The sequence below is a fragment of the Nicotiana tabacum genome, chromosome 1, assembly GCF_000715075.1.
Source record: "Nicotiana tabacum cultivar K326 chromosome 1, ASM71507v2, whole genome shotgun sequence".
Classification (NCBI taxonomy): Eukaryota; Viridiplantae; Streptophyta; class Magnoliopsida; order Solanales; family Solanaceae; genus Nicotiana; species Nicotiana tabacum.
Genome location: NC_134080.1, coordinates 65,418,401 through 65,430,752, shown reverse-complemented (window position 1 = coordinate 65,430,752; position 12,352 = coordinate 65,418,401). Strand labels below are relative to the sequence as shown.

General features: G+C 36.7%; 1 protein-coding gene across 1 annotated transcript; it reads right to left on the bottom strand.

The window, feature by feature from the left end:
* Positions 1 to 5,919: 5,919 nt before the first annotated feature.
* On the bottom strand, positions 5,920 to 11,930 carry LOC107790749 (uncharacterized). The gene is given in 4 exon segments (XM_016612711.2): positions 5,920 to 6,543; positions 6,545 to 7,003; positions 7,626 to 8,041; positions 11,335 to 11,930. Coding segments are annotated over 4 exon segments (1,809 nt in total). The 5' UTR covers positions 11,789 to 11,930; the 3' UTR covers positions 5,920 to 6,063.
* Positions 11,931 to 12,352: the final 422 nt, after the last annotated feature.

The window sequence follows — 12,352 nt, the reverse complement described above, 5'->3', positions numbered from 1 at the left end:
ATGAGGATTGCCTACGTATCACGATGCCGCGTGAATCAGATCTTGCGTAGTTCGGGACATTTGCAGTTAAAAAGAGTTCATTTTGCATTGTGCCCATCCTGCACATTTATTAAGGTGATTTAAGCAAAAATGATTTGACTAAAAAAATGATTTGACTATATTTTAGAAAGAAAGATCCGATTTTCGAACACGGTCTTTCAGCACTTCGGGGATGAAGATTTTAAGGCTGTGAGGGCCAATCGATCAAAACTTTAAAAGATGATCGAAAGTGGCCATTTATGCAAAGTCAGCCTTCTGTCGTCCCTTTCGGGAACATTTGGTTGTTTTTTACAACAACAGCATCACTTGATTTATTTATGACTCTTTTTTCAGAATGGTGACCCGACATTGGGAACATGGCCTCGCAGAGCCTCGGGGACGAGGATCCAAAGGCCATCGGGCAATTTGGTCAAAATTTAAAAAATGACCAAAAAGGCTGTTTATGCAAAGTCAGCCTTCCGGCGTCCCTTTCGGGAACATTCGGCTATTCTTAACAAAACGGCATCACCTGACTCATAAATTAAAATTCTGACATTTTGGCTATTTCTGAAAAAGGGGAGGTTGGACCCGATGAGGGTTGCCTACGTATCTCATACCCTGTGAGAATCAAACCGACGTAGTTCGGGCCGATCAGGCGTAGAGGAAATAAACTAAACCCCTTCTGAATACAATCTTTTAAAGAAAAGGAGAAAAATATTTTTTCTGGATTTTTATTTTTTGTGTTTTTTGTTTTTTTTTTTTTGAAAAGAGATGAAGACTAAAGAAATATTTTTTTTTTTTCTTTGAACTCTTTTTTTTGAAATTTCGAAAAATCTTTTAAGGAAGTATTTGGACTATTAGTCTGAATTTACAAAAGAGATACTACAAAGAAACAACATTTTTTTTGAATTTTCCCCTTTTTTTTTACTTTTAAATAAATATATTTTTTTTTTTTTGGATTTTGAAAGTTATTAAAAGGAATTTTATTTTTTTTTGTTATATATATATGTTTTTTTTTTAATAAATCAGACTAAAAGACAAACTTTGTTTTCATTTTTCTTTTTTTTTAAGAAAATTCCGGCGAGGTTTTGACACTACTTGGACATTGGTTTTATTTTTCCAAAAATGAGTAATTATCTCCCTACGCTATTATTTTCTTTTCCTTTTTTTTTTTGAAACCGGACAGCATGCAGAACTGAAGCAAATAAATGCGCAAAACAAACGGGATGCAGCAGGATGGTCTTTTCATTTCAGGTTGCCTGTCCTAGACGGACCCAACCCCTGTGTTGAGTCCCCTATGTCAGATGCAACATGATGCAAATAAGCGTTCCTACTAGGGATCCAGCATGAGGTTTTGTTATACTAGGTTTATAACCTGGGTATTTGTTCTAGACTGTGTACCCGAGCGGACAACTCGGGTCGAGGAGGGGGATACATACCGGGGACCCGCGAGATCGTCCGGCTTTGTAACTTGTCCGGCCTCTTTCTTATTTCAGGTATTGACACTAACAGAATAGGGAGTCTCGACCAGCGAGCTTCTCCCCGGAGGTAAGAAGAGAAGGGTTTCGGCACAGTTTATATACAGTTCAGATAATATCAAAGCGGTAAAAGACAACATTTAGCACGTTATGCAAAAACATGTAATAAAGATCAAATAATAAAGCCAAATATAACAATTATTCTAAGCTCGAATTCTTGAACCCTGAACCAGTGGTTCTGGGTTTCATCCCCAGCGGAGTCACCAGAGCTGTCACACCTCCTTTTTGCGCGCCTGCCCCAAAGGGTAAAATGCGCGGGGGAGTTTTTCCAATTTAAGTGACAATATTCGAAATGGGATTATTTATTTAATTCAGAGTCACCACTTGGGAAAGGTTTGGCTTTTGGTGTCCCAAGTCACCGGTTTATCTTGAATCCCAAATCGAGGAAAATATTCGACTTTCCAAATGAAGTCTGCGAACCAGAAATTCTAAGTAAGGAATTCTGTTGACCCGAGGGAAGGTGTTAGGCACCCCCGAATCCCGTGGTTCTAGCACGGTCGCTTAAATTGTTATAATGGCTAAATATCTGATTTTTATATATGTTATAACTTGTGTGCTTTTATTAGGTTTAAACCGCTTTTGTTATTATCGTTTATTATGGAATTGCAGCGTCGTGGAAATGCATCTCGAACCATGTTACAATCAATGCACCCGTGGCTGTTAATACATTCCGACTCCGTTGAGATTTGAATTTGGGTCACATAAATGCGCACCCGAATTTAAGAATGTAATTTAATTAAGTCGCGTTTAAAGAGTCTAACGTGTTTATTATCTTTGGGGAAGGCAGTGAAATTCACTAAACAGTTCATCCCAAATTCTAAGTATTTTATTGTGACCAGTTATTGAGGGCCCTGCAATTTGCATTTCTTTTTTGGCGAGGCCCGTCTCATTGTTTTTTAAAAAAAAAGAATAATCTTAGCATGACTACGTTTTCTATTTTTTTTTTTTCGTTTTCTAAAATAAATGAAGATAAGGTCCTACTTTATTTACATACTTTCGAGTTATTATAGCTAAGTTTCGAAAGTGAATCATTAAATCTGAAAACGATACAATAAGAGCAATTGGTTAACCATTATGGGCCCAGATCCGATGTGTAAGGGGTGAAACTAGACCTGTGCCATCCTAATTTAGATGTTGGGCTTAGCTAAATGACTCTGCAAATGTTTGAACTTTTTAAGAATCCGGAATGAAAATGATGCTTAATGAAACCCATTTTTTTTACTAATTCAGATGAACAAGTTGTTAACATGAAATAGTTTGAACTATTGAGTAATCGCCTAAGGCCTGATATATATTTGGAACATGCTGTTTAATCGACCAAATTGAACTAGCAGAATGTTATAACTACACTATCAGTCCATTTAAAACAAAAGCCTACGGGGAAATAGTTTACGTCTCAAACTACTATAGGATAAAGCCCACGTTATACATAAACAACAACCAACTGATCCTAGTTCATGTAGCTAGCTAACATATATACAAATGAGATCCAATATGTAAGCAGAGTTTACCTAGGCAATGCACAGCATGTTTTAGATACAGACAATAAAAAGGAAAAGACTACATTAAACTATAGCTTCAGATCTTTCCCATTTCTCGCATTTATGCTTCGAATAGCTTAAAGATGTACCAGTGTATTCAGTTTGTGTACCTGGATGTTGAAAGAAGAAGAAGAAGAAGAAGAAGAAGAAGAAGAAGAAGAAGAAGAAGAAGAAGAAGAAGAAGAAGAAGAAGAAGAAGAAGAAGAAGAAGAAGAAGAAGAAGAAGAAGAAGAAGAAAGTAGCAGGTCAGCAATAGTAAATGGTAGCAGCAACCAACAAATAACAGCAGCGGCACTAGAATCAGCAGTGTGGGACAAATAAGATACAGCCCAGTGAAACTCAGAGATCCAGAAATGTTTTAGAAAAGAAAATCCCAAAGAGCTAGAATAGCTTTGATTGAGCCTAAATCTCAAACTGAATGTCAATTTTAAAACAATGGAACAGTGCCTTTTTTTCTGGAGTTTTAGAGTTTTTTCCATGAGGCTTTCTTTCTGCCTTTTCTTTAAGTTTTGTTCTCCAAAACTCTGTCTCAACTCCCTCTTTTTTCAGAACTCTTAATCTCCCTTTCTGATTTCTTTTTCCCCTTTCAACTCTTTTTTTTATGTCTGACCCCCTGAACTCTTCAATCCCCCCCCCCCACCTTCTCTCCCTAACTCTTGCTATCTTTATAGCCTAGAATCAGCCTATTCACCAGCCTGTTAAACAATTGAACTCCCCCCATGTTCCCTTTTCTGTTTTTCCACTCACGAGTTTAAAAGAAAGGTACCCCCCATGAGATTCCCCTGACAGCCCCCTTTTTTATTGTTAAAGTGGCATGTCCCTTATTCTAATTAGCAAGTATGGGCAGCCTGAATATGCCCTTACAGCACATGTTGTCAAATTTGCTTTAATTCAATAAAGAACTACAATGCACATGTTGTCCAAGATCTAAAATGAGTGAACATGCCATTAATTCAAACTAAACTCTGAAATCCATATTAAACTGCAGCTATAAACCAATCCTTAAATGATTTCTGATTCAACTAACAGACCACGAGCAGTTAAAATCAATTCTTAGCTAACTCAAACAATGCCTTAGTAAAATTAAACAGCATGAGTCAGATTACTATCATCCCAAGCTGAGACTAATTGACGACATGTATCAAATCGACTATACTAATTATAGCATAGAACAAACAGTCGATCAAACAAACAACACAAATAGGGCATCAACTGTCTTTGACAATTTTGCACGACACAGGGAAACCACAGGCATCGATTCGACGATATTAATCATATTGAAATATGTATATCACTATACGTATTCAACCATAAACAGAATAACAATCGACCAAATAAAAGATCTTATGGAGATGGAGAACTACTGACAGCAAAATCCCAAAAATAAGCAAACAAACTAATTAACCATGACGATAAACTAAACTAAACTAAAACAAACAACAAAAAAGGAAAAGTGAACTTACTCTGAAAAGCTTAAACACGGACGACCCAGGCCCGAGCTGGATTTGCCCATTTGAGGTCGAACAGATCTTAATCGAGGTGTTCTCGACCGAGAACACTCGATTAAGGTTTATTAGACACCAACCTTCCGTTTAATCTAACCGGATTCCAAAAATTCTTGTGTTCTAGGATTCGAACAGTCAGATTTGGAGTTTTGGGATTTGTGGGTAGATTCGGACCAAACCAAGCTTGGTTTGGTCACGAGTGAGGCTAGGGTAATGGCTGGTGTGAATCTGAGGTGGGTCGGTGTAGATCGGGGTTTTGCTCGAACCTTCAAACGAAGATTCGAGGCGATGGGGAATGATTCGAGGCAAGGGGGTAACAGATCCGTGTTCAGGGTGGTGAGGTGCATCAGGGGTGTTACTTTGGTGGTCACCGGCGTCGTTGCCGCCGGGTTTACGGTGAAAGTGCACAGGGGTGGCTAGGGTTTGGGAGGTCTGGGTTTGGGTTTGGGTTTGGGACGATGAAGGGGGTGTTCGGATGGGGGCGTGGGGTAAGGGTTTGGGCTTATATAGTTAGGGGAAAATTAATCTAGGCCGTTAGATCATCAACAATCGATGGTCTGGATTAACCAGCTTAAATGGAAACGACGTTGTATGGGTTTAGGTGAGACCGGTGGGTCTTTGGGTGAGACGGGTCGGGTTTAAACGTGGGTATGGAGATGTGATCTTGGCCGTTGATCATTCTGAGATCAACGGCCCAGATCAAGCATGATCAAGACGACGTCGTTTGGATGTCCCTGAGGCCAACTGATTTGGACCGGGCAAAGCAGTGCTTTTGGGCCTGATTTGGGTCCAATTATATGGCCCAATTCCGATTTAACTCATTTCTTTTCCTTCTTTTAATTTGTGATTTAAATAAAATTCCTAACTAAATTGTAAAATCAAAATAAAACCATACAAATATTAATTAATACTGAAACAACAATTATCACTCACATTAAACATTTAATTAAAATAAAATCACTCAATGACAACAAATAGAATAAAAGATGCATATTTTTGTGATTTTTCCTTTTAAAACCAAATTATGGTTTGATTAATTCCTAATAGTAGAACGATATCCTAAACTCACATGCGACATATATTTTTTGTATTTTGTTCGACAAAACTAAACAATCACAAACAAAACTACAAATAACTGCCAAAAATGCCACGTAAACTCCAAAAATTGTACAACAAAACCATTTGTTTTATTTTTTTGACTTCTTTTGGAGTAATTGTCGTGTAAACAAAAATCACGTGCTCACAGCTAGTCGAGTATTCACATGTCGCTCATCAATTTTACCCCGTACAACAACAAGATGCACATCTAGAAGATATATATGAAAGAATACAAGTCTCTATTAATGGAAAATATTTCAACAAATAAATAGCATCTGTCAAATATACATATGGCTTTTAATTATTCTCTATTAAAAGACTGCAGATCATAAGAATCTACAAATGGAGGTAACTAATCATCTATTAATACAAATGATATCCTTGATCTGAGCTATCAACATCTGAGTTGCTGCTACCCTCATGACTATCTTTCTTCACAACTTTCATTTCTTCAACTGTACTAGTATTACTCTTTGGACTTTCCTCTTTCATCTTCTTATTTTCTCTTCTTTTTCTCCAATCTGTCTTCCTTTGCACTTGTCTAACCAACAAAATTCCCAAACTGAGAAACACAGCCAAAGTGCACCCTCCACCTATAACCACAACCTCAGTTAGCACCCAATTAGACCCCTTTCCTTGTGGCATAATTGCCCATATTGCAGCTATATAAGCTGATGCCATAAAAAATGTTGAAATCCACATTACTTTGTGTGTTGCCACCATTAGTTTCATCATTGACTTTCTCTTGAATGGAATAACACTAACAAGAACATTAACAATTCCAAGGGAAAGGAATAGTGCCACAATGTTACATACCAAGAATACCTTAAATGCTGCACTTTTAACCCAATAATGCTTTTCCACTAAGTTGATTAAATCCACCAGGGGGGTTAATTCCAGCAGCAAATGTGACAGTTGCTATTAGCACTGCTACAACTGTTATGGTTTTTCTTGCATTTCTTAGACCTTCACTTTGGAGCTGGATTTTCTTTGCCCTAGTAGCGCGATAACTATTAGTATTGTGCTTCCTTTGATGATTATAAGAATGTTGAGATGAGGAGGATGGAGATTCAAAGGTATTTTTTCTTGGCCAGGGAACCATATTTGGTGAAGCTAGCTGCTGGATGTCTTGAAAAACAGGAGGTAATTGGTCACATCTTTTAGCACCTGCTTCTTGTAATGCTGGGATGATTGCAAGTGCACCTGAGTTACTTGCATCTGCTTCAACTACATCTAAAGCTGTATATCCTTTTTGATTCAATGCATTTACTTCAATCCCAAGCTTAAGTAGATAAATGACCATCTGAAGAGAGGAGTGTACAGAAGAGAACATTTAGTTTTGGGCTTTGAATTTAGAAAATGCAGTCTTAGTGCAACTTGGTGTCCAAGACATAAATTGGGATAGAAGGAGTAATAATATCGTATATATACTAACACTAATTAAAGAGAAAAATCCGTCCGTAACCCGATTTAGCGACAGATTAATGATAATAATTCTCTTAGCTACGGCTGATTTAGCAACAAATTAGCAGCGAAGTTCGTAGCTAATTTCAATTTTTATAGTGTAATACATAAAATAAATTTTCACATAACTAGTGTAATTTAATCTGCTGTAGAAAAAAGAAATTAAAGAAAAAAAAAAAACTGCTGTAGAAGATTATTTGCCTTGCTTTTCAGGAAACTTAACTGATTATGAACAAGAAAGTTTTCATTACCTTTAGAGTGAGTAATAACTTAAAATCGCCTAAAAATTAAAGGCTAAATTTGCCGAGCATTAAATCTCCTAGGACTAATGTATCATAGGTTTTAAAAGTTTCTTCGTTCTTTCTTGAACTCCATGCACGATAAAATACCCTCACATAAAATGACACGACAAGATATTAACCTAGAACTGAAATACAAAAAAGTGCAAAAGTATATCTTACCGTGGTGAGTTTCCTGACAGTTGCCAAATGGAGAATGGTATTTCCATCATTATCTTGAAGATTCATGAGATTCGAAACATTAAGACATTCCATCAAAAACTTAAGCACTTCAAAATGGTTATTCTTGACAGCCAAATGGAGAATGGTCTCTCCATTTTTGGTTACCATTTCAGCAGATTCAAGACTCAATGAGAGTATCTCATCAATGATGCTCACTCGTCCTTTAATCACAGCCCAATGAAGTGGTGTTCTGCCTTCATTATCTTGTTGGGCAGAGAGGTCCATGTCCAGCTTTAACAATTCTCTAGTTATATCTAAGTGGCCTTTGCTGCAAGCTATATGTAACGGGCTGCACCCGTTCAAGTCCTTTTTCCAAGCAAAATCTGGTCGCACTTTAACCACTTCCTTCACTATTTCTGCAAATTAATAAGAGAAAGCTAAGAATGATACTTTAATTGGTCTTAATTAGACTCTCAGTCTAATAACTTCACGCATATGATTTTCTGAATTTTCCTACAATAGAGCTTCTTGTTTTAGTGTTGTCTCATTTAGTGTGTCCAAAGAAAATAAATTAAAGATCACTATCGCCGTTCTCATGATTTTTGTATGATCAATTATTATATCCACAATAGGACGATCTTTTGAAGTCATTAAGGGTGTGTTTGGTATGAAGGGAAATGTTTTCGATGAGTAGTTTTATCACTTATTTTTTCATGTTTGGTTGGTGAGTGAAAAACTTGTTCCGGGAAATATTTTCTAGTGTTTGGTTAGAGATAGAAAATATTTTTTAGGAAAATAGTTTTTGATGCTACTCAGCTCTTTCCCTCCTCCCACAAATCCCCATGTTTCCTGTGTTCCTCCCCTCTCTTCCCCCAAATATCCAACGTTTTTAATACTCTATTTTTTTCAAGAATTTAATTATTCTTTTAAAAATAATACTCCTTTTGTTGAAATGAAAGAAAATACTTTTTCTATATCATGAAAAGAAAAAGAATATCCTCATTTTATTGAGCTGAAAAAGAATTAATACTCTATCTACAATATGAAAAGAAAGTATTCTAAATAATATTTCTATTTAGGGTGGAGATGGTGGTGGGGTTATGGGGGTAAGGATGGGGTGGTGGTGGGGTTATGGGGGTAAGGATGGGGTGGTGGGGGTAGGGTAGGGTGGTGGGTCGGGGTGGGAGGTGGGGGTGGGTGGGTTGTGGTGGGGTGGTGGGTGGGATGGGGAATAGGATGGGGAGCTTAAAAAAAATGTTGGAAAATGTTTTCCCTTCTCTTGATATGGAAAATATTTCCTCCAATTGGAGAAATGAGTTCATGAGGAAAATGCTTTCCAAAATATTTAAGCCAACAAAACGTGAGAAAATAAAAAAAATATTTTCCTTCGTACCAAACACATCCTAAATTATACTTATAAATCAAGTCAAACCTAGCATAAAGAATATACATCTGGTGGTCTTAAAGGGATTTTCTATAGAATCCTTAAACATGATGTAAATTTTATGAAAACCGTTAAACCAAGTCTTGTTGATATACATAGTCTATATATGGGTCATGAAATAGTTTTATGACAATCTCGAGGTTTCGATGTCAAGTATTCCTCCTCATTGCTTCATGCATCAACATTGTAATTTTTCCCTTTTGGTAACAAGCAAGAAAGTTTATTCGAGTTTAAGTTATATACAATATAGATACTATAAGGTCATTTTACAAACAAATTCAGTCGCAGTAATAAACAACATAGATACTTTATTTAATCTATTTCTCTCTCGTAAGTGAGTCTTCACTCAGAATTTTATGGCAAAGGGCAGTCCGGTGCACTAAGCTTCTGCTATAGGCAGGGTCCGGAGAAGGACCGGACCACAAGGGTCTATCGTACGCAGCATTACCCTGCATTTGCAGGAGGCTATTTCCACGACTCAAACTCATAACTTCCTGGTCACATGATAGCAATTTTACCAATTATACCAAGGCTCCCCTTATCAGAATTTTATGGATGATTCCTAAAGAAAAAAGTAACAGTTCCTACTTTTTATACAAGTATCTATATTGACTGGTGCTGAGTTCCTTTGTAAAATGTAAACGCATAAACAAATATATAAAGGCGACTTTATAATAAACTTGGAGAGAGAATATTTCTTCTTAGAAAAAGTGAGTGACATTTAACGGCAACAGCTAAAACACAAAGAAGAAGAGGATAAGGATAGGACACTCGCGTTCTCAATTAGTCGAGCAAAGAGGATCTTGGCCCAGGCATAGACTTGGCCGTGTGAACATTGGAAAATAGAGGACCTATGACATAACAGTTGATGTGTATATAAGTCAAATGAAGAAGCACATTTACGTACGTGTTCTTTTGGCATGACGAAAAGTATTTTATTATCTTTCACAAATTGTCTGCTTTGATGGCTTTAAAAATTGTTTTGCGAAAACTAATTTTCTTATTTGTCTCTTCTATGAAACTTGCTCCTACCGACACCATCCATCGTTATCATCCTTTATTGCAACCAACTTTTGTATTTATCTTAATAGATTTATTAGATATATACAAATTATTAATTCTAAAATCTAATAATTTAAATGGAATAGAATTTTTGTGAGTATAATTCCCTCATACCCCCATCCTCAAATCCAACACAAACATTGACAAATTGAACTGATTTCAGTTCAAAGACAGATTATGTCTAAGCTTATTTGAGATAGTAATACTTTTCCTAGAATAAAGATGGTACTAATTTATAAACCTAAATTATTTAGTTTAAAAGCTGACGCAGACATTAATTTGGATGAACTCTTTACTTGGCTAAATTTTATTGTCACTACTTTTTGTGCTCGCAAGTTTTCTTAACCAAAGCAATCTCCCTTCCCTACTATCCAAGACTATGGATAATCCTAAATCGAAGCAAATTTCCATTATTTGCCTAGTATTTGCATAGTAATACCTCCATCCCATTTTATGTGATAGCTTTGACTGTGCACCGTGTTTAATAGTTAAAAAAAGACCTTTAAAACTTGTGGTCTAAGCAGACCATCGACATTTGTGTGACTGTAATCATCTCACTAAAAGTCAAATGATATATTTAAAATTAAATTATTTTTAAATTTAGAAATATGTCCTTTTTTTAGAACAAACTAAAGATGAAATGTGACACATAAAATAGGACAATGGAAGTATCAGTCATCATATAGTTCTAGTTTAGCTGTATATTATAACTCCTTAGTGACTACTAGCTACTAGCTATGTTTCCTTAATAATTAAGTTCACATAGTGAATTTGTGCATGAACGTAACACCAATCCAAGGCATCTTACATTTTTTGCCTTTATGTACATATTTTCATAAACTTCTGCCGAGCTAGGACACATTTTACACCAAATCATATCTCAATGCAACCAGTTGTTAATATGCAAATGTCAAACAATGTTGAGAGAGTCTAATCTTCGAGTTACGCCCAAGAGTTTGGCGTGGTAGTAACATCATATATTAGGGTTTAAATCTCAGCATATACAAAAAAAACTGCTACTGAATGATTTCTTCTAATTTGTCTAAGTTTTGGTAGCAGGATAACCCGATCAGCTTAGGAGATAATAGGTACACAATTGATTGGATTGAGATGTGTTTAAGCCGGCTTGAACACAACTATATTAAAAGAAGAAAAGGAGACTAATTCGAAGTCTGAATATCCAAATTATGTCAGAACTTTTACCTGTATGGCCGGAAGAAGCTGCAACATGAAGTGAACTAGTCAACATATCAACTTCAAGCATCAATAGCCTTTGGACATTGTTAAGTAAATGCTTAACCACTTCGATTCTACCTCTCTCACATGCTATATAAAGCACACTCTTATCCCACAAATTCGTCTTGTAACCAACCCATGGATCATTCTCAAGCAGGATTCTCACAATTTCAATCCTTCCTTCTCTGCATGCTTCATGTAGAGGCGTCTCAAGATCCCGGTTTTCGGCCGACGCCATCTCCGGGAACAGTTTCACGATAGCCGTGGCCAATTCTACGTGGCCAAGTCTAGCTGCTAGATGCAATATGGTGTGTAATGATCCTGGAATCGTTTGTTTTATTATGTTTTCATCTTCTTCTATGAGTTTATGAATGGCTGGAATATCTCCCCTGAAAACTGCTTCATAAAGCCGCCGGTCCATTTCTTGAATGATGTTTTGTAACTTTTAGGTTATTTGGAAGCTCGAGTTGCAGATTGTGTCCATTATCTTTGGGACTATTTATGCAAACTCAAGTCATTTTTTTTCCACACCTGCAGCTGCCAAGAAAATTCCTAAGCTATTTTTATAACGTGTTCCTTTTTCGTTTCATAAATATATGGTGGGCATCTCTTCTAGACAGAACAAAATGGTGAAAGTCAAGTCTTCCATGAAATAATTCTTTTGCATGGGTAGGTGAGGAATGTAGTAACTAGCTAGGCCAAAGGAACTTACCTGAGCCAGCTCGGGGCTATGTTAACTCGACTCAACTCGACTAAATCTAGAATGAGACGGGCTCAGTTTAATTAGCTGGTTTTGGTCAAAGCTCAGTTCAACAATGCTCTTGTATGCGTTCAAAACTGGGCTCGCCCCTTGCGTCACTAATCGATAATGGAATATGATAGGTTAAGGATCGACCTCGTATTATATTGAACCATGGTGCAAAATTAGATCGTCGAGCTCATGATCCAGAGACCGATCGAGATCGAGATCGAGCAAGATTGAGAC